This window comes from Gracilinanus agilis, chromosome 1 (assembly GCF_016433145.1).
Source record: "Gracilinanus agilis isolate LMUSP501 chromosome 1, AgileGrace, whole genome shotgun sequence".
NCBI lineage: Eukaryota > Metazoa > Chordata > Mammalia > Didelphimorphia > Didelphidae > Gracilinanus > Gracilinanus agilis.
Window position 1 is genome coordinate 692,593,272 of NC_058130.1, and position 22,739 is coordinate 692,616,010.

General features: G+C 36.1%; 1 protein-coding gene across 1 annotated transcript in view; it reads right to left on the minus strand.

The window, feature by feature from the left end:
• Positions 1-22,739, minus strand: part of COL22A1 (collagen type XXII alpha 1 chain) — a 506,948-nt gene that overhangs the window by 266,422 nt on the left and 217,787 nt on the right. Inside the window, exons 12-14 of the mRNA XM_044684460.1 lie at positions 9,671-9,724; positions 6,351-6,404; positions 2,140-2,193 (exon numbers count right to left, since the gene is read on the minus strand). Coding sequence (XP_044540395.1) covers positions 2,140-2,193; positions 6,351-6,404; positions 9,671-9,724 — 162 coding nt within the window. The remainder of the gene's footprint in view (positions 1-2,139; positions 2,194-6,350; positions 6,405-9,670; positions 9,725-22,739) is intronic.

Consider the following 22,739-nt stretch of genomic DNA (forward strand, 5'->3'; position numbering starts at 1 on the left):
TAGATAGATAGATAGATAGATAGATAGATAGGTAGGTAGATGAATACATTTCATCTCTGGGAGTCAAGAAGACTTGAGTTCAAGACCCACCTCTGACATATAGTGGCTGTGGGATACAAGGCAAGGCACTTAACTTCCAAATCCCCTAAGCCACTTTCTAAGGCAATATACATTTCATTCCAGATGGTTATTTACATTGATAGAAAGAATATTCCTATTGGAAATTTGTCATAACAGGGAAATTATGGGTTTAGATCTCATCAGAATCGATTTTTTAAAAAATATGGAAGAGGAGCCATATATGGGCATAAGGCAGAAGCATAAAAACTACAAGGAGAAAATTGTTAAAAGGAAGATTTTGACTCAAAGTAATGAAAAAACTTCCTAAAAATGAGTACTCCAAATTTTTATGGGCTCACTTATGAGATAATAAGTTCTCTATGACTGGAAGTCTATTAATGGGAAGAACTTGTGATTTCTACTCAAAATCCTTAGGAGAAAAACTGTCTTTGCCATTTATGCTTTGATCTTAGATGACTGATTTCAACTCCCTGACCCTGTTAAACCATCTATACAATGTTATTGCTATTGTTATTCAACTGTGTCTGCCTCTTAATGACCCCCATTTGGAGTTTTCTTGGCAAAGATACTAGTATAATTTGTCATTTCCTTCTCTAGCTCATTTTACAGATAAGGAAATTGTGGCAAATGGGGTTAAATAACTTGTCTAGAGTCACACAACTAGTAAGCAACTGAGGCAAGATTTGCACTCAAGAAGATGAATCTTCCTAACTCCAGGCCCAGCACTACTCTATCCTCTGTGCCACCAAGCTGCCCAACTATAAAATGTGGATAATATTAATTACATTATTTTTCTGGCATAGTTATTGTGGGAAAAGAACTTTGTAAACCTTAAGGCACTACAGAAAAATTTGTTATTTAGAATTGCACTTAACACATACAAGGTACATAATGTTTAGGTTAGAGAAGAAAAAAGAATCAGGAAGGACATAATTGCTATTATCAGATATTTAAGTAATTAATACATGGAAGAAAGACAAACAGATACAGATGATAGAGAATTGGCCAGAGAATCAAAACAGCTTGGTTCAAAGTCTACCTCTCCCACATAATGGCTATGGGATATTGGGCAAGTCACTTAATCTCCAAGTACTCTAAGAGAAAAGTCACCTCTAACTTCCAACAAAAATTCACTTTTCAGACAATGATTCAAATAGATGGTATCTATAGTTGCTTTTGACTGAAATCTATGAATATATTAGACCAGAGAAGGTAGTGATAGTGTGGCATAGTTATCTCAGTGTCATGATTTCAGGGAACCTGATGAATAGTGGAAAGAAGAAAGAAATGAAGGAAGGAAGGAAGGAAAGAAGGAAAGAAGCAAGGAAGCAAGGAAAGAAGGAAGGAATATACACATCCCACACTAAGGTTATGGATGTCTAAAATCCCATTACTAGTGATCACTTTTGTCAAAATGTCTTTGTCTATTAAAAAACAAAACAAAAAAAACTTCCCTTAAGAATGGTGTCACATTTAGCTTTATTAAAATTTATTAAACAATAATCTTAGAAGGAACTTTAGGGGCACTTAACTACAATTCTGATTTTAGAAGTACAGAAAACAAGGAATGGAGAGACAGAGAAAGCAATTTACCTTTAACTGCAGTTAGGATTTGACCGTAGGGCTTGTTGCTTCAAATTAACAGGTCTTTCAAACTTGAAAGATTGAAGGGAGTAAGACATAGTGGAAAGAAGGCTTAACTTGGAGCCACGGGGACTATGTTTGAATCCTGGGTCTGTTACTCTTTGGGCAAGCTTAGGCAAATCATCTCACTGTTGTGTTTTTTTTAATCTAAAAAATGAGGGGTTCAAAATAGATAAACTATGAGGTCCATTCTAGTTTTAGATCTAGGGAACCTATCATTTCATTGTTTTTTGTTGTTGTATCAGGACCTTTTAGGGGCATACCTAGGATTTGAACCCTGGCTGTGTGGGAACATAAACAGAGGCTTGGAAGTTAACCCTGAATTACTTAGTCAGTTGTCTTCCAGAGGAATTCATTTAAACTGAAACATTTCTAATAGGGGAAACTTTTTCTCTAAATATTACTATTACTTACTGGAATCCCAATCTGTCCAGGAAGCCCTGGTTGTCCTGGAGGTCCTATTGGTCCCTGAAAAAGCATTTTCAAATATAAGAAAAAAAGAAAAAAAACATCAGGAGAACAAAAGCAAAAACAACCATAAAAACCCCAACTGCAGATTTTATGATCAAACTCAGAACTTCTCATTAGGTAGGTGGAGCTACCCTGACCCAAAAGAAAATGTATGATGTTGTAAGAAGTAATAGGGACAATATCATTTCCAAATATGTCACCCCAACCCAGAATCACCCATAATTCCTGAGATTCCATTATATTTGAGACAGCAATATAAATGAAAACAAAAATGTTTTGGGTAAAAAAAAACAAAAAAAAAACGTGTCTCTTCTATCCAGGGTTCCATGACATTTCTCTTTACTATTTCTACTCCTACACACTAGTCAACTTTGCTACCTTTCAAGGTACCTTTTCCATCTGCTTCTATATCCTCCTTCTCTCATTGGTGGGTTGTTTTAGAACTTCTATTATAAGGAAAAGTCTCCACTCATTCTTATTCTCTGCATTTGATGACAGCAGAGTATTGTCTCTGAATAGTCTATATAGCCCTCTTTAATTATCATTTTCTCCTGTTAGAAGGAAAGTGTTTTTTTGGGGGTAGTGAGGCTGTCTAATTTTTATTGTATTTATCTCCCCAGGACTTGGCACAGTGATCAGTACTTGTTGACTTGATTTGTTCATTCATACTATATATATACGAGGTTCCTTTGTTAATATTCTCCAAGGTTCTCTCTAGGACAGCTTCTCTATATATGCTTTCTGTCTTGGTAACTACATCTGTTCTCAAGTTTAATTATCATCTCTATATAGATGGCAAAGAGATAAATATGTATATAAATACATAGATAGAAAGAAAGAAAGGAAGAGAAAGAAAGAAAGAAAGAAAGAAAGAAAGAAAGAAAGAAAGAAAGAAAGAAAGAAAGAAAGAAAGGTGGATAGATAGATGGATGGATGGATGGATGGATGGATGAATGGACAGATAGATAGCTATGATATGATATGATATGATGTTTTTGCTCTCATCTCATGCCATATATTTAAGTGATTGCTAAAATCTTTTAGTGTCTAGCTTCATAACATCTTTCCCATCTGATCACTTTTCTCCATTCACAGAGATACCACCTTCATTCAGCCCCTCATCACTTCTCACCTAGATTATTACAACAGTCTCCTATGTAGTCTCCCTGGCTCAAGTCTCCTACTATTCCAGTCCTAGCTACACATTGCTGCCAAAGTAATTTTCCTTAAGTGAGGATCTGACCAAATTACTTCTTTACCCATCCAATGACAATGGCTTCCTATTGGCTAGTAAGGTAGAGTATAAATCTTCCTGATTAGTTTGTAAAAGCCTTTATAAGCTTGCCCCATCATATCTTCCCAACTTCACTGAGCATTGTTCCCTTTTCTGTACTCTGTAATTTGGTCATTTGGATCTTCTCTCTGTTCCTAACACTCCCAGCACTCCATAAGCTCATTTCCATGTCTTTGTGCTGGCCATCCCACATTCATGTAATTCATTCCCTCCTTAACTCTGTCTCATAGAGTCCTTCTCTTCCCTTAAGATGATGCTACTTTCCTTCATTCCATAAATGCATTTGTTTACTGTCCCAAACTGCCTTGTCTTTTACAACTTTGTTTTTGCTTGTATTTATTCATCTTATGACTCTACTACACACACATACAAACACACACACTTTCCTCTCCCATTAAAAAGTAAGCTCTTAGACAGTTCATTGATCCTTTAGAAGTCTTATATACTTTTATACTTTTGATCAAACTGTTCCTATGACAAATCTTCAACATCATTCCTTTCTTTGCTTGTGGAATCCCCAAAACACAAATTTAATGATATCTCATCCATTAAGGCTTGCAACTGCTATCATTCCTAATACTTATATTCTAGGTGCCTAGTAGAGTGACTGGCATATAATAGGTGCTTAATAAATACTTGTTGACTTACTTAACTTCAGGTGGAAAGATGGGGGGTTTGCATCAGTGCTTTAACACCTATTGGCTGTATGATCTGGGCCTACCTCAACAGCTCTTTGATTCTTATTTTCCTCATCGTTAAATTAATGATATCATTCCTTTAGTCTCTCTCATAGGATGTATTGAAAAAAGTGCTTTATAAATCTAAAAGCACAATAGAAAATTTGTGCTATTTTCCTCTGGGTTAACCATCATCCTCTCTAAGCTTCTTAATTTAAAATCAAGTTTTATAGCACCCTAAGTTTTACAAGTATTTTCCTCACAAATTTCTAGTAAGCTAGATAGGGACAGTACTTACCTTCCTTTGACCTCTGTTGCCTTTTCTACAAATCTGGGATAATCATTCCTGGCCTATCCTTCCCCTCAGGGTTAGTGAGGACCAAATAAGATAAGAGATGCTAAAAGAGTTCATAAAATCATAGATTTACACCTGGGAGAGTCTTCATAGGACATTGGGTTAAGCTCCTGCATTTTACAGATGAAAAAACTGAGGCAAGCAGCGATTAAATGATATGTCCAAGTTTCTAGCAAGATTAAAATTCAGCTATCAAGTCCATTACCACGACCCTAAAATATCTTCTCTTCTCAGGCTCAAAAGCCCATGATATTGTAGATATTGTCCAGTATCCCTCTCTCCATGGGTGGGGAAAAATTAAACTAAAACAAAAACATAAACTATCTCTATTGGGTGTCTTATACAGATTCCTCAAAATCATGGGAAGGAATAAGCTTCCTTTGAAACAAAGAGAAGCTACCTCCAGAGGCCTCTGATTTTTGCCAACTGACCACAACCTTTCCAATCTCCTCTCATCCCCTCCCACCCCCTAGTTCTCTGGACTTTGCTGATGCATCCCAGAGGGGAACGATGGCTGCAATTCCTCAAACTTCTCCCAATTCACACTTTCCTCTACAGTCAGCAAGCCTGGGTGAGTCCTGAGGATGAAACTGGAATGAGGCTGGACATTGCTGAGGCATGGTCTTCTCTTTGGACAGTCTCTACAGACACTATTTAGCTGAGGCAGGAAGAGGATGCCAGACAAACTCTGCTCCTGCCAGGGGCTGCCAGCCTACTGCTTCTGACCAAATCCAGATGGCCACAGCCCATAACTCTCTCTCTTCCTCCTCCTACACAGTGGGTTTTCCTCCTTTGAAATGTCCTCTTTGGGTCTGAAGCTCCACCATACAGCCAATCTCACAGGCATGTCGCCTTGGGGCTATCTGTGGCTTTTCCTTCTCCCTCACCAATCAGTGATCAGCTTCCATCAATTGAATTTCTAAAATAGTGTCTGAATCTTTCACCTGCTTTCTTATTCCCACTGCAATCACACTAGTGCAGGATTTCATTACCATTTACCTGGACTTTAACAGTCACCTTCTATTTCATATCCTGCCTCCAGCCCCAACCCCTACCTCCAATCCATTCTTCATTCTTCTGCCCAAATTTATCTTTCCTTATGCAAAGTTTTGGTTGTGTCATTCAAAAATGTCTGCTCAAAAAAATTTAGGAGTTTTTATCTATTTACTATATCAAGTTGAGATTTTCTGTGTGATATTTGAGGGCCTCCATCAACTGGTACCTGCATGTCTCCCACTGCCTCGTCTCATACTTTTGACATCTCCACACACTAAAGTCAAAGAAAACCGAACAATTCACTCACCCCCAATGAGTTGTACACCTTCCTACCTTTAGGTTTTTGCTCAGTTTGTTTCCTATGATAAATCTGCAACATTTTCTATTCCTTTCTTTGCTTTTGAAATCTGTATAATTTCTTTTAAAACACAACTCTAATGGCATCTCATCTATTAAGACTTTCTGATCAGTAATGACCTTTCCCCTTACACTCCACATTCCACTTTGTTTTGCATTTCTCTAATTTAGTTCTAGTCCTCTATATTTTCATTTTATTCCTCTAATAGGCTATAATCTTGTGGACCACAGAATCTTTCATGGATTCACCCAAAGTCATTTTAATTTAGCTGACTAGCTGAACTTTTGCAAATATATATTTTAGCAAGACATACCCATCTCGATTAATATGTTGAATACAGAAAAATAATTTACCCATGATTCATTTCAATATTTATTAAGTGTCTACTATGGGCAAGGCACACAAAAAGAGACTAATTCTTCTCCTTGAAGATTTTTCAATTTATTACAATATGTTACAAATAAAAAGGCTTACCTTCAGACCCACCTCACCAGGTAATCCAGGTTCCCCTATCTCCCCTGGTTCCCCCTGCATAGAAACAAAACATTGTCACAACCTAAGCCAATATGGTCTCTAATTCATGAAAAGGACAAGTTGCAGATTTCCTTTCTAAGACTGCTGTTTGGAACACATTTTTGCAGAAATCTAGATATTAAGACTGAAACAGGCTTAACAATATAGAATATTCACAGCTGAAAGGTATCTTGAACCATACCAGGTTTGTTTGTTTTTTTAAAAAACAATGGGGGTCAAGTGACTTGCCCAAGGTCACATAGCTGGGAAGTGGTTGAGGCCAGATTTGAACCGAGGACCTCCCGTCTCTAGGCCTGGCTCTCAATCCACTGAGCAACCCAGCTGCCCCCCCCCCCCCGTAGCAGGTTTTTAAAAAAATATCTTTATTTCATTAAATATTTCCCAATTAATTTTTAAAAAGGTTTTAGTGCTCATTTTTTAAAATTTTGAGTTTCAAATTCTCTCCATTCTTCCTGACGTGTCCTCATCCCTTGAGAAGGCAAGCTATATGTTTATTATACATGTGAAGTAATGTAAAACATTTTCATATTAGTCATTAAACATAATGTTAGAAAATAAAATGTTAGGTGTAATGTGTAAGTCATGAAAACTAAAATGTCCTTGTAGATAGATTTATTTTTTAGCACTAGAAGATCATTAAAAGATCATTATTTTCATCCAGTTGTTTTTAAAGCATTTTATTTTCAAGATCCCTTTACACACTGAAAAATTATTGATAACTCCAAAAGGATTAAGAATGATAATTTAAAAAATATTAATTCATTAAAAAATAAACTCATTGCATGTTAATAGAAATAACACATTTTTATGAAAAAAATTTTCAAAATAAAATAAATAATGAAAAAAGTCCAAGTTTTGCATATTTTTTTCAGATCTCTTTTAATGAGTAGCTTAAAAAAGATATTTGGATTCTTAAGTCTGCTCTTACAATCAAATCTGTTGTGATATGTAGTTTTGGTGAAAGCATATGAAGAAAATCCTGCCTTACACAGATATGTGGTTTGAAAAAGGAGGAGTATTTCAATTGGCAAATAATGTCTTAGAATTATTATGAAAATATATTTGACCTCAAAGATCTCAAAAGATCCTTGTATCTTATTTTGAGAACCACTGCTCTAATCTATTTTATATATGAAGAAATTTAGGGTAGGTGAGAAAACTAATTACACTACCCAAGATCACACAGACAGAGTCAGAACTAGATCAGGGCTAAAAGGCAACTTGGGGACATTTCACAGAAATCACCTTGTATGTACAAAGGAGTTTGGAGTTCAAGGAAATGAGTTTGAATCTATACTGTCTTGGAACTCCATTTAACTTCCTGGAGATTTGGTGTTTTCCTGTGTATATGAGCACCATAGACTAGTCTAAGACCTCTTAACCTTTTTTTGGATCATGTACTTCTTTGTTTATCTGATGAAGTATATGGAAACTTTCTGAAAGTGATATTTAAATTAAATTAAGTTAAATTGAATGTAATTTAAATATTTAAATTTTTTACTTTTTAAAAAAGTACACAGGATTAGAAAGGAAATTAATTGTATTGAAATAGTTATTAACTAAAACAAGAAATCCATGGACCCCCAGATTAAGAACTCCTTTACTAAATATTTTCTAAGATCTCTTCCAACTTGAAATTCTATCTTTATAGGATCTCTGCTATCTTCCAAATCATTCCTTCCATATGTGTACTACAAAGTGGTTGTGCTGACCAAATTAGCAGGGCCAAAAGAAAGAAAGAAGAAAATGCCATGGGTTGAGGGATGCCTTTGGCTCTCTAGGATTCCCAAAGGCATTTCTTGGCCTTAGGTTTGTTGGTATGCTTGGTTATTGTTTTTAATGAGCATCATTATTTTGAAAGGAACCCCAGCAGTCACCTACTCCAACCCAACCCCTCAAAAAGGATCTAATTGTAAGATAACCAGATACTTATTGTCCAGCCTTGCTTGAAGACTTCCAATATGGCTCAGCCCACTACCTCCATTGAGATGTAACCCACTACCGTCAGCTTATTTTCATCTTTAATTTTTAGGGAGAATTCTTTTTTCTCATGTCAAGTCTAACTTTTTGGGGAGGAATCCCAAAATTAAATCGTATCTGTACCTAAGGATAAAGGATAACATTGGTAAAGATAAGCCAGACCAGGGTAAAATCCAAAAATATCTTGTGTTGACCTTTGGGATGAATCATATTATTATTTTGCTTCTGAGTAGATTTGCCGAGTTTGGCTTGTACTAGATTAAAATGAGTTTGCATTTCCAAGTACCCACTCGCTATGAGAGGCCAGAAAGGGTTAGCAGCTTGGGCTGTGGCCACAAATTGGGGAGAAGCTAACTGGCCCCTGTGGAGAAAGAGTGGATGACCTCAGCCTCATTATCACTGCTGCTCTAAGCCCCTGAGCTGACAAGCCACAGCTATCTGGCAAAATGACTGTGGGGACTCTTCTGTGCCCAGCTTTTTCCTTTCCTTATAACCCAAATCATCCTGTGGTTAGAGGAAAGAGTAAAGAACCAATCAGAGACCCTTCCCCTTCCTCTAACTCTTACAGAGCTCCAAAGCCAGGAGGGCATGCTGCCTTCATCCCTAAGTCATCCCCAGGCCATACGCCTTTTTCCTCTCCTAACTTAGTGGACTAATACCAGGAGAATTCTTTCCATATTTAATCTGAGGAAAAGCATTCACCACTCTATGCTAGGGAGAAGAAAGAACATGTAAGACTATTAACCTTTATGCCGCTGGCTTCTGTTACACTGGAAATGGCCACACTACTCTCTAAGAAATGTTTCATTCAATAACAATTCATTTTTCTCCATTTCCCCTGGCCCAGATGCACGCAATATACTTAATGAAATGTGTTACAAAGATAGCTAGAATTTGAGCTTACAGAATCTAAGACTCATGGATTTTTTTGGTAAAATAATGTTATATCCACAAAATCTTAAAATATTATCAAAGGATTATAGATCTAGAGCTAGAAAAGCAGTCATCTAGTGTAAATGCTCTTTTGATAGATGAGGAAACTGAGGTCCAGGGAGTTTAAATAACTTTTCTAAGGCCAGACATCAAAAATGAAATTTGATTCCTGGACCTCTGATACTAGAGTCAAAGCTCTTTCTAATGTATCCCAAGTTCATGGAATCAGAATCTCAAAATTATAGAATATTAGACCTGTAGAAATGAATGAAAGTAAGACTTTGGAGTCATAAATTCTATGGGACATAGAAACTGATAAGTCAAATTTATTAACCCATGAAGCTTACCCGGATGCCTTTGGCTCCTTCTCTGCCTGGGGGACCAGATAAACCTATGGAGCCCTAGAATGAAATAGATTAAATAAAACATTCAATCTTTATTTAATTTTTTTCAACTAATAAAATTTTATTTTTCACACACTCCCACTGAGAAAAAGACAAACAAAACTCTTGCAACAAATATGCACATTCAATTTGTGGAAATGCACATCAACTACAGGGGGGGGCTATTAGGGGGAGAAAGTAAGAACATGAATCATGTAACCATGGAAAATTTTTTTCTAAAAAATAAAATTAACTGATCCTAAAAAAATGCACATTCAAGCAAAACATTTCTTGAATTTGCCACATCCAAAAATATGCCTGGTTCAACTGGACCCCAATATCTACCACCTCTATGTCAGGGGGAGGCATAATATGTTTCATCACTGCTCCTTTGTAATTTTGGTTGATCGTTGTGGTAATCAGAATTACATTCAATTATTATCACATTACTGAAAGACATTTAGATGATTGAAAGCCAGGATGAAGAATCAGGCTCTCCTCATTGCAGCTCAGGGTATAGTAAATTTAGAACTGAAAGGGACCTTAAAGGTAATTTAATCTAACTGTATGATTTTTTTTACAAATGAGGAAGCAAGATTCAGAGTGGTTAAGTGGGTTAATTGGTTTTCCCAACATCATACAGGAAGAAAGCAGCAGTTGTAATGCAATTGTAGATTTCTCCCATTCCATGTCAACTTTAGCAGTAAATAAGACTTTTAACATATAGATAACCAATTGATCTTTCAAGTCCTCTGCACATCTCAAAAGACTATAATCTAGGAGGTGAAAAGGATCTCAGAAGCTATATCTCAGAACTTAACAAAATCTTCTTTATAGTACTCTCATCAAGGGCTACCTATTGTATGTGGATTCTTGAGGAAATTAATTCAGACTCTTCAATGGTAGGTCAAATACTGAAGCTTAAATACTTGGGTCATAAAAAGAGAAGATAGGACTCATTGGAAAAGATTCTGATGTTGGAAAGATTGAAGAAGGCAAAAGGAGGAGATAGTAGAAAAGGAGATGGATGGATAGTGTTATGGGAGAAATGAATATAAATTTGGAAATGGTGTCATGAAGAGTTGGACATGACTGAATGACTGAACACAATGTAGAAATCTCTATTGAGAGGGAACCTACCTTCCCCAAGGCAATCCATACCACTTATGGATAGCTCTGTTACTAAGGTTCCATGCTCCCCCCTCCCACCTATTGAGTTTAAATTTGCCTCTTCAAATGTGTCTCATAATTCATGACCTTCTCTTCTGGGTGGTCATAGACATCTAATCTCTTTGCCAAAGTAGAAGTCTTCAAATCCAGTAATCCATCAATGAATATGTATTAAATGGATACTGTGTTCTAGACATTAAGTTCTAGAAATTCAACAACAAAAATGCAATAGGCTATGCCTCTGAGGAGTGTATAATTCCATTATAAGAATCAAAGACTCAAAGGCAGCTGTCAAGAGTTCTTTCTACATCTTTTCCACATGAAATTGACCCAAAGTTCTTAGTGGCTTGCTTCAAAAGTGAAAGCCAAAAAAATGTATTTATACTTCATATTATGTGCTTGAAGTTTCATTGTACAGGATATATATAGATAGATATAGATATATACATACATAGTCTTTGACATTAAATAACTTGAGAGTATGGCATAAGAAGAAGAAGGCAAGACCTTTTATAAGATAAAAATACCTGCTTCCTACTAGTTATGAAACCAGAAACCAAGGTGATGAGATGGAGAGATCACTGAGCCAGGAGTCAAGAAGACCTAGGTTCAAACTAGATCTCAGATACTCTTCAGCTGTGTGATCCTGGGCAAGTAATATTATTTCTGTATTCTTCAATTTCCTCATCATAAAAATAAAGATACTTCTTGGCATTGTGGTGAGATCAAGTACTTAGTGCAATGCTTGGCACATAGTAGGCATAATATAAATGCAAGTGATTCTTATTTAGTAACATAACCTCTGTGGGCATCAATTCCCTTACCTGTATGAGGATAAAAACTACCTACCTGAACTATCTACATAATAGAATTATTGCCAGGATTTAATGAAAAAAGGTATGTAAAGAGAAAACTGGCTAGAAAGCATAATATAAATCTTCTAATCCCACTGAATGAACAAAACAAAAGACAAGGGAAAAAGAAAAAGAAAAAAAAACCTACAAACAATGTAGTTTAAAGAAGAGTGGATTTGGAATCAGGGTATTATAGCTTTAGGGTAGAAGGGATATTAGCGAATATCCAAGTCAATTTCCTTCATTTTACATATGAAAAAATTAGTCAGGGTCACCCAGATAGTATATTCCCAAGATAGGCTAGGAACCCAGGTCTTCTTGACTTGCATGTTGGAAGATACACAGGGGTTCAGGTGTTGGTCCCAATATTTAATTACCAGCTACATCATTTGGTGAAAATCAATTCCTCTTTCTGAGCTTTAGTTTCTTTCTCTGTCAAATGAGAGAGTTGGCTAATCTAATGTACCTTTTGGGTCCAATGGAACCTAAATAAGTGATTTCTCTTCTCTAGTCCTCAGTTTCTACATTTATAAAATAGAAATAATTATCCTTGACCCATTTTCCTCACAAAGTTTTTTTGTTTTGAATATCAAATGGAATGATGGATAGAAACATATTGTTTAAAATCTAAATCACTCTACAATATAAATGATCTCCTCTATTCTACCAGAGCAAGTATTTCCTCAGAACACACTGTAATCATGGCGAGCCTAACCATTTGGTAGTATTGATGATAAAGGGGCATGAAATCACACATAGCCAGGGAAAATGATGCTTTAGATGCCTGCTGTAGCACTAACAAGCATTCTATGAAGGAAAAGTAGGATGTGGGGCTGTGCATCTGGATAATTATGTGTCTGTCGCTCAACAATTGAAACTCCAATGTGATTCCCATTTGAGCAAAAACCTCTTTTGTCAGGGTACTGGAGCTGAGTGTGTAGGCTCTGGTTCAAATGGATTTGTTCCACACAGAGCAGAAATTGTTATAATGAGAGGTATGCCATTGTAAATGCCTCCAAAAGTAATGGGGGAGCCATGTTATTAGCAGAAAGGAAAAGGAGAAGCTTTAAGATCTATTTTAAAGGAATGTTGAAGGTGTAAGAGATTTTAGAATATTGACTGATGAGAATTGTTAGAGGCAGCAGGAACTTTAAAACATACAATTCGGAAATATGGTGCCAAAGCATGGAAATTATACAGACCAGGAGAACTCACCTTGAGATCTGTGAACATTTAAAAAATATTATGATAAATGTATTTGAATATAATTGTTTTCCTTTATAATCCTCTGTATTGAAAAACATTAGCCTGGCAGTCATCTAACATTTTAAGTATCTACAATATGCCAAGTGCTATATTAAGGACTGGGAATATAAAGAAAGGAAAAAGACAGTCCCTGCTCTCAAGGAGCACACAGTCTATCAGGGGAGACAATGTGCAAACAAGAGATCTACAACCAAGATATAGACAGGGTAAATTGAAGAAAGTCTCAGAGAAAGCACTGAGATTAAGAAGGGATGGGAAAGAGTTCTTACAGAAGATGAGATTTTAGCTGAGATTGTATGAGGCATTAATATGAGTCCAGGCTTAATTAGGCAGCCAAAAGGATCCACAAGACACACACACACACACACACACACACACACACACACACACACACACACACACACAAAGTTAAGAACCCTTGAACTAGGGGGAAAAAACCTCCTTTTATAGGGGAGGACATTTGAGTTTGACCAGATAATAAATACAAGATCACATAGGTAACTAAAGGCAGTGTCAGAAATTCTAGATCTTCTGATGATCACTCTAATGTTCTTCCTCCTACAGATATTTCCTTGATCATGTGGATGAATTTTGACTTGTTGTAAAATATCAGTAATAATGAATGCATCATAGTTTTGTAGTTGGTGAACAGTCATTTCATTGAGTTATTACCTTGGGCCAGGTACTATACAAAAATGCTGAGGATATGAAGAAAGGCAAAAAAACAATCTCTGCCTTCCAGAAACTCACATTCTAGAGGAAGGGGCAGCATGCAAACAGCAAGGTTCTTACACAAAATATCTACTTACAAAAGTAGAAGGAATGAGGAAAAGGAAGGAATTAACTGCTGGAAGATTTGGGAAAGAAAGGCAGCTATCTTCTTATCAGATTTTCACAACTAACAAGCCAGTAGTATAGTCAGGGTAAGAGGGTGAGATTTTCCATGTGATCAATGAAGACAGTGAAATTGTCATTCAATTACACATTCATTTCGTACAATATTTTTCTAAAATCTCCATGATTTTTTTGAGCACATGTGCGACCCCTAAAGGCACAAAATTCACTTTCCTATCCTCCCTTATTTGTACTATATTCCCTTTGTTGATTACCTCCAATTTATCCTGTATATATGTTGTTAGTATGTACTTGTTTGCATGTTGTTTCCTCCATTAGACTGAATTCTCTAAATGCAGGCACTATATTTTCCCTTTCTTTCTGCTTCCAGCAGAAATACAATGTTTGACACATAGTAGGCATTTAATAAATATTTTTGATTTGACTCTAGGAATTTGAATGATAGATTGTGGCATTAGGTATCATGTTTAATAAGGCATCCATGGATAGATATCAAGGGCTTTGTGAACAAGGATGGGGGGAAATACATTTATATAAAGAGTCATGGAATTAGAACTTTTTCAGGTATGTTTATATTCTGTAGGTTCGTACATATTGTAGCATAATAGGAGAGGGATTAAACGATATTTCTTTTAAAAAAAACATTGATTTAACTAATTTAGAATATTTTCCAGGGTTACAAGATTCATGTTTTTTCCTTCCCCTTCTCCCTCCCCACTCCCGGAGCCAATGAGTAATTCCACTGGATTTTACAAATATCATTGTTCAAAAATCTATTTCTGTATTATTACTATTTGCAACAGAAATGATATTTCTATTTGTTCATTTTTTTAAAAAGGCAACATGAAAACTTATGATCAGAGATTTCCAACAATGAGCTGCTTCAAAAAGTAATTTGTTCTTTATCAGTGGAGAAGTTCAAGGGATTCTTATATATGACAGAACGATGCAAATCTATGTATGACAATAGAGAAGTAAATACTCAATTTTGTTCAGGAAAAGGGCAGTATGCTGTTGTGGGCATTGGGAGCCAAAGAAACAAGGCTCCACCACAGATTTATTCAATCAACTTGCATCTTTGGGAGGTTTTCTTCTGAATTAAATAGGGAACTGGAGTGAAGAATCAATAAGCTCCCTTCAAGCCTCATAAGGGCACTTTGGGCACCTCCATTTCATCTGGAGAACCTCACCTCTTACAGTTCTGGCATTGGGCTTTTATAATATGGAGGATAGATGACCCTGTCCTCTCAAAGGTTATGCCACTGACTTATAAATGCTGGCAGTTTGAGCATTGTGGAAATGTGTTGCATCTCCTCTAGTTCCATTATAAAGGTACTGTAAAGTCACAGATGATTTCAGTGATGACTGATGAGTGAGAGATAGCCTAAGTGAAATAGATTCTCGGCCTCAGCTAAGACAGAAAAGAAGTTTAATTTCAGCCAAATAAAATTCAGTTTAATTTTCCAAGGGGGCAAAAAGAGAAGAAAGATGATTTTTTTCAAATTCATATGACTGTGAAATATATCCATCAGTGCTCTCCAAGGTACTCACCTTATCTCCCTTTAGTCCAGGAATCCCCAGAGGTCCATCTTCCCCCTATAACAATTGCAAAAACATGAGTATAAAACCAAATACCCAAAGTCAAGTATCAGATATCAATCTTTAAGATGCTATGAGATTACCTGGCTCATTTGAAATGGTTTGATAAAAGACAGTTTGGGTAATTCAAATCAGTATGTCCTTTTTGCTGCCTATCATTTCCTTGAGAGATAAAAGAACTATTGCCTACCAGATGGCAATGAGGCTATTCTTTCATGAATTGTGGTAGCAGAGTGAGCACTTGGATCTGGTGTAGGAGGATCTAGGTTCAAATATTGATGATCCAAGTTTTTTTTTTCATTTCTCTGGTCCTTAATTTCTTCATCTATAAATGAATGTTGGACTACAAGTGTCAGATTAAGGAGTTTTTACCCTGTAAACACTAGGGAGCCACTGAATATTTTTAAGCAGGAGAATAACATAACCAAAATTAAGAAGAGGAATAATAACTTGAGTGATTATCTTATTATTTTAATTAGTAATAATATTGAAACCAAAATGTCTAGCATTTAAAAAATGCTTTAATGTTTCAAAACCCTTTATATAAACCATTTCTTTTGATTCTCATATCATCTGTAAGTGTTTTATAAACTATTATACTCATTTTACAGGTAAGGAGACTGCACAATCGAGAGGGTAAATGAATTGTCCATAGAAACATATCTAATAAGAATCATAGGATAATTTGGAGAGGGTGGAGAAAGAAGATGAATTGGATTTAGGGTACAAAATGCTAGTTTTGAAACCTGAGCCTCTAGTTTTTCATTTTAAGGCACAGATGGGGACATGAAAAAGAATACTGACTTCAAACTTCAGTTCCAGCTCTGCATAGAATAATATGATTTGGAGTTGGAAGAAATGTTAGAAATAACTTAGTCTAACCATGTAATTTTATCAATAAAGAAACATGTAATTTAATTTAAAAAAGCTGTTGAAACATTTTGCAAATGAACATAAGAGAACTGAAAGTTCAGAAAGAAACACATACAAGTTGGACAGTTTTGAAAGTAACATGTTAAATTTAATATAAACATATATATATACATATATGTATATCTCAAGCTGTATGTAACATAGAGACTGAAAACATCACATATAATCTTTTACTGTTCTCCTTTGTATATAAAAGGATTTTTAGAGAAGTTGATGAAATAATTATAAGCAAAGAGGAAACAAAACTATTACTTTCTTCAGAAGATGTGATAGTTTAGAGAATCACTAGAGACAAATAAAAATTAATTGAAACAATTAGCAACTGTAGGGAAATTGCAGGATATAAAATAAATCCACATAAACCATCAGTACTTCTATATATTACCAAAGACATCCAATAGAAAGAGAAAAAGAAAAATTCTGTTAAAAATAACTACAGAGGTGGCAGCTGAGTAGCTCAGTAGATTGAGAGTCAGGCCTAGAGACAGGAGATCCTAGGTTCAAATCTGACCTCAGACACTTCCCAGCTGTGTGACCCTGGGCAAGTCACTTAACTCCCATTTCCTAGCCATTACTGATCTTCTGCCTTGGTACCAATACTTTGTACCAAGGTAAGGGTTTAAACAAACAAATAAACAAATGAATGAATGAATGAATGAATAAATAAATAGGTGAATGAACAAATAAATAAATAGATAGATAGATAGATAACTACAGAATAGATAAAATATCTGGGAGTTTACCTTCCAAGATACCCACAAGAAATATATGTAGACAACTACAAAACACGTTTTATGTAAATAAAGCCAAATATAAATAATTGAAGTATTATGAATTGCTCGTGGGTAGTTTAAGATAACATAATAAAATTAATTTATTTATCTGGTGCTACACCAATCAAACTAACAAAGGTTTATTTTAAAGAGCTATAAAAAGTAATAATGAAACTCATCTGGAGGGAAAATAAGGTCAATAATCCCAAGGGAAATAATAAAAAAGGCAGAAAGAATGAGGGCTAGATGCATCAAAAATCAAACCATAATATAATGCAATAACAGTAGAAACGTCAATACATGGAAGAGATTGGGTATATAATATATTAGAAACAAAGGAGCACAGTATCGAAGAGTCGATAAACTCAAAGACCCTTGCTCCTGGGATAAGAACTGACTATATGACAAAACTTGATGGAAAAATGGAAAGTAATCTGGCAGAAACTAAGTAGAGAACAATAAATGACACCATATACTAAGATAAGCTCCAGATGGTTCAAATTTAGACATAGTGACATCACAAACAAATGAAAGGAACAAAGAAATCACTATCCAAATAAATCTATAGAAAGGAGAAGAGTTCATGAGCAAAATGGCAATAGAGAGGATTAGAAAAGAAAAAAAACATGGACAATTTGGATAATATAAAAATAAAATTTTGTACAAGACCAATGAAATTAAAAATATAGGGAAGTAGGTAATAACTGGGGTAGAGAAATAGGTAGGAAAGAAGGGAGATTTATAGCAAGTTTTCTGATGAAGGTATCACTTCTAAGCTATATAGGTAACTGATTCAAATTTATTTTTTAAGAGTTTAAATATTTACTGTCAAAGATCTAACCCAGTGTCGTTTTGTATTCCAATTCAATTTGACCTTTAAAATGACCTAATAATGAAATAGTCTAGCTAATAGTCTAGCTCTCTCAACCATTTTGACACATCAGCAAAATGACTGATTATTTATTGTTATCTATAATTCTGAACAACAAAAAAACAAAACAACAACTCATTATCCAATTTTGGGTGTTTATTTAATCTATACATTTCAATAGAAAAAGCCTAAGTAAACCACCACACATTAACATCAGTAACAATTCAATAAGATTGTCCCACTCTTCTATCTTTCTAACTTCATAATAATATTGTTAAAATGATGTTTATTACTGTTGTTTAGTCTTTTTGGTTGTATCTGACTCTTTGTGACCCCATTCAAGGTTTTCTTGGCAAAGGTAATAGAGTAGTTTGCTATTTCCTTCTCCAGCTCATTTGACAAATGAGGAAACTGAGGCATACGAAGTTAGGTAATTTGCCCAGGGTCACACAGCTTTCATGCAAATCTCTCTCTGCTTCCTAACTCTCTTATTTCTGGTGAGCACCATATCACCTCTTAATGTCTGAGATCCAGATTTGAACTAGGGAAAATGATTCTTCCCAACTGCAGATCTGGCAGTCTATACACTATGGCATCTGGCTGTCCTAAGATGATGTTGAGCCAGAAGAAAAATGAAACAAAAATAGACAGAATTAAAATTCAAAAACACACCTTCATTATTGTGCCATTATTATGAAAATATACAATCAAAGAAAAAATAGCATTCTGCTGGTAGAGAAAGGATAAAGCTAAAAAACTTGAACTAAATCATCTAAATGCTTGACTGCCAATCAACTCCGTCCAAGGTGGGGAGGGGGAGTGGAAATCTGCCAAAGACAAGAATTTATTTTTCAACAGGGTCTACTTGACATAGACATGGGACTGAATGACATCTTCTGAAAGCGAGGAATGCCTGATGATTAATATTCATCCTCACAACTAAAGCTTCTCTTACTGAAAGGGGGAGAATGACTCTCTGCCACTTGTCATCTACATGTACTTTTGGCATTATGAAAATTTCCCATATATAGAAAATTCATTCCTGTAAAGTAAGCAAAGTACCAAATAAGCCTTCTTTTCATCTCCTACCCTCAATTTTATAAAACTTCAAGGGGTCTTTGGTACTACAATATTTCCCCCTAAATGTCCTGAGCTTAGGGACAGTGAGGTGGCTCAATTAATTGAAAGCCAGTCCTAGAGCCAGGACATTCTGGGTTCAAATCTAGCCTCAGACACTTCCTAGTTATATGACTCTGAGCAAATCACTTAACTTGCCCCACCCCACCCCCCACCAATGCCTAGTCTTTACTACTCTTCTGCCTTGGAACCAATACATGGTATTGAATCTAAGATGGAAGGTAAGGGTTTAAAAATAAAAATAAATAGATAAAGAAATGAATGAATAAGCAAATGAATAGACAGATGGATAGATAGGTGGATAGATAGGTGGATAGATAGATAGATAGATAGATAGATAGATAGATAGATAGATAGATAGATAGATAGATAGATAGATAGATAGATGAATGGATATAGATAGAGAGAGATAGAGGAGGGGAGAAGAGGGGGGAGAGAGAGAAAGAAAGAGAGAGAAAGAGAGAGAGAGAGAAATTTATAAAAATGTCCTGAGCCTGAGTACTCTCTACAAGATGGAAGTTTGTGCAATCTATACATATAATTTAAGGCTTCTGTGAGGAAGGCTTCTGTAATGTCGCTCTCTGCCAAGGTTAGGTTATACAGCTTGGCATGTGCTTCTTTATTGCTTTGACAAAACTGTTTGCAGATATCCAGAGTTTAGCTATTCAAATATCCTATCTGATACTACAGACATCAGTTGCATCTTGGTTTCTTGAATAACTGTAACCAGAGTATAACATTGACCCTTCTCCCTGTTTCACCTGCTCTCATCTCTTCTTTACTCCACTACTCTATATCTCAAGTTAGTCAACTTTCTTTATGCAGAGAAAAATTCTCCCAGAATAAGGAATCATTATGTGTAGTATTATTGTCTAGATTGTTTCTTTGACTAGAATGTCTATATTCCCCCAAAAGTAGGGGGAATGGATTAGAACAAGCATCTGCTGAGTCATTCAGGTATTATGCCTATATAGACAGAAGAAATTCCAGTATGACTGCAAAGTCATGAGCATACTCAGTGAATTTAGCTACTAGAATCATAGTTCTTTTTCACATTGACAAAGTCTCTGAAATTTCAGAGATTTGGGTTTTTTCATTTTAAAAAATAAATGGGTTATATGGTTTCTGAGGCCCCTTTCATTCCCAGGGCTATGATTCTAAATACTGAAACAATGGAAACATCAGAGTAAAGTAAAAAGAATGCTTGACATGGGAGTCAGCAAGACCTGGATTCAGATCTCAACTCAGACACTTACTCACTGTGTGGCACTGGAGAAGTCACTTAAGCTCTCTGTACCTCAGTGGTATCATCTGTCAAATAAGGGAGGTTAATCTTGATGACTTTTAAAATTACTTTCAGCTCTAAATCTATGGTTCTCCAAGTAGATTCACTAATAGACAGACACTTTCAAAATTGAGCCCTAAACACTGATAGAATTTTACAGTTGTGTGTAACTATTTTTTAAAAAGAATGATTTCTCAGGGGGCAACTGGGCAGCTCAATGGATTGAAAGCCAGGCCAAGAAGCAGGAAGTCCTAGGTTCAAATTTGGCCTCAGATACTTCTAGCTGAGGGACCCTGGGCAAGTTGCTTAAACCCCATTGCCTAGCCTTTACCACTCTTCCGTCTTAGAACCAATACATAGTATTGATGGAAGGTAAGGGTTTAAAAGAAAAAGAATGATTTCTCCCTCATAATCAGTACTTTAGAATAAGTAACAGCCCAAAGATCACAGGTATGGAGTCAGAAAGGTAGCTGAAAGGAAGCCAAGTCTTCCATAATCTATAGCACAATATGCCACCTAAAAAGTATAATGCCTGAATGCAGATTGTTTTTATTCTCCTTTAGGGAATAATCCTATAGGGAAAAAATAACTATAAACATGTTTCTGTAAAGTGCTTATGCCATAATAAAGATGCCACTTTTGCTGATTCAATAACTGTTTTTAAAAAGCACTGGTGAATTTGTATTTAGCTCTCATGGGTTCAGCTACAATCTGTAAGCAAATAATTCCTAGATTGCTTTATGTAGTTCTGGTCTCTTACCTGAATTCCAGACTCACATCACCAATTAGACATCACCAACCAGTGATACAATGAGAATTTCAGATTCAACACATCCAAAACAGAGATCATTATTTTTCAACCCAAACTCCCTCCTCTTCCTAAGTACCTTATTTCCATTGAAGACAATGCCACTCTTTCAATGACCCAAATTTGTAGCCTCAAATGAACCCTTGACTCTTGCACCTACCATCGCCCTCACATCCAGTTACCAAGCCTTGTCAATTCTAGCTCCATAGTCTAGCTTGCATCCGTAATGAAGGTCCAGTGTTTCAAACTCAAAAAGTCCAAATCAGAGCTCGTTATCTTTCATTCCAGTCTCTTTCCTCTTCCAAACTCCCCTACTTCTCTTGGGGATCGCATCAGCCCTTAAATTACCCAAGCTTGTAGCCTCCAAATAATTCTTGACTCTTACCATTTATTGCCCCTCAATCTAGTCACTTCCCAACCTCCCTCACAGCGCTTGCATCCCTCGACTTCTCTCTCTTCTCCCAGCCACCACTCTTAGTCATCACCTCTCACCCCAACTACTGAACTTTTCTCCTAATTGGCCTCCCTGCTTCCAATCCATCTTCCACAGAGATAAAAATTGGCATTTCTAAAGCTCAAGTCTGACCATGTCACATCCTCACACCAGAATAAAAAATAAACCTCTCCATTTATTTTTTAAAGCCCAACACAGTTTGGTTCCAGCTTTACTTTATAGACTCTTTGCCTATCCATCTCTCTTATATGCTCTTCATTCCAGTCTGGCTTGCCTGCTGGATCTTCCCTATTTTATCTCCTATCTTTGAGCTGACTTTTCCCCCAAACTGGTAAGCACTCCCTTTACCTTGGAGAATCCCCAGCTTCCTTCAAAGCTAAGCTCAAAGAAGCCCATCACGGTCCCTCCTACCCTATCTTCACTGCTCCTCCATTTTCAAGGGCTCTCCATTCAGAAATGGCTTTGTACATGGGGTGTTCTAAGAGTTTAAGTTCAGTACTAAGACTTGAGGCATGGGATTTGTTGTTGTTGTTGTTGACTTATTTCAAGCATGTCTAACACTTTGTGATCTCTTTGTTTTTCTGGGCTGTAGTGCTTTATCCTTTCCTTCTCCAACTCATTTTACAGATGAGAAAACTGAGGCAAACAGAGTTTAAGTGACTTGCCAAGAGTTAGTATCTGAGGCCAGATTTGAATTCATGAAGACAAGTCTTCCTGACACTAGGCCTAACACTTTATCCACAGTGCCACCTTTGCTGCCTGAGATGCGGGATACTTTGAATAATTTCCTATGAACAAAATAGTTCTCCATAAGCTCCTTGAAGTCAAAGACTATACTGTTTTTGTCTTTATATCATAGCACCCAGCACAATGCCTACATATGGCAGGCCTTCAGCCAACAAATCCATCAGTCAGTCAATGAACATTTATTACCTGCCTACAATGTGCCAGGAACTGTGGGAAGCATTGAATGATGGATTTGATGAATGAAGGAATAATTTGGTTTTATTGGGAAAACCTTAGACTTG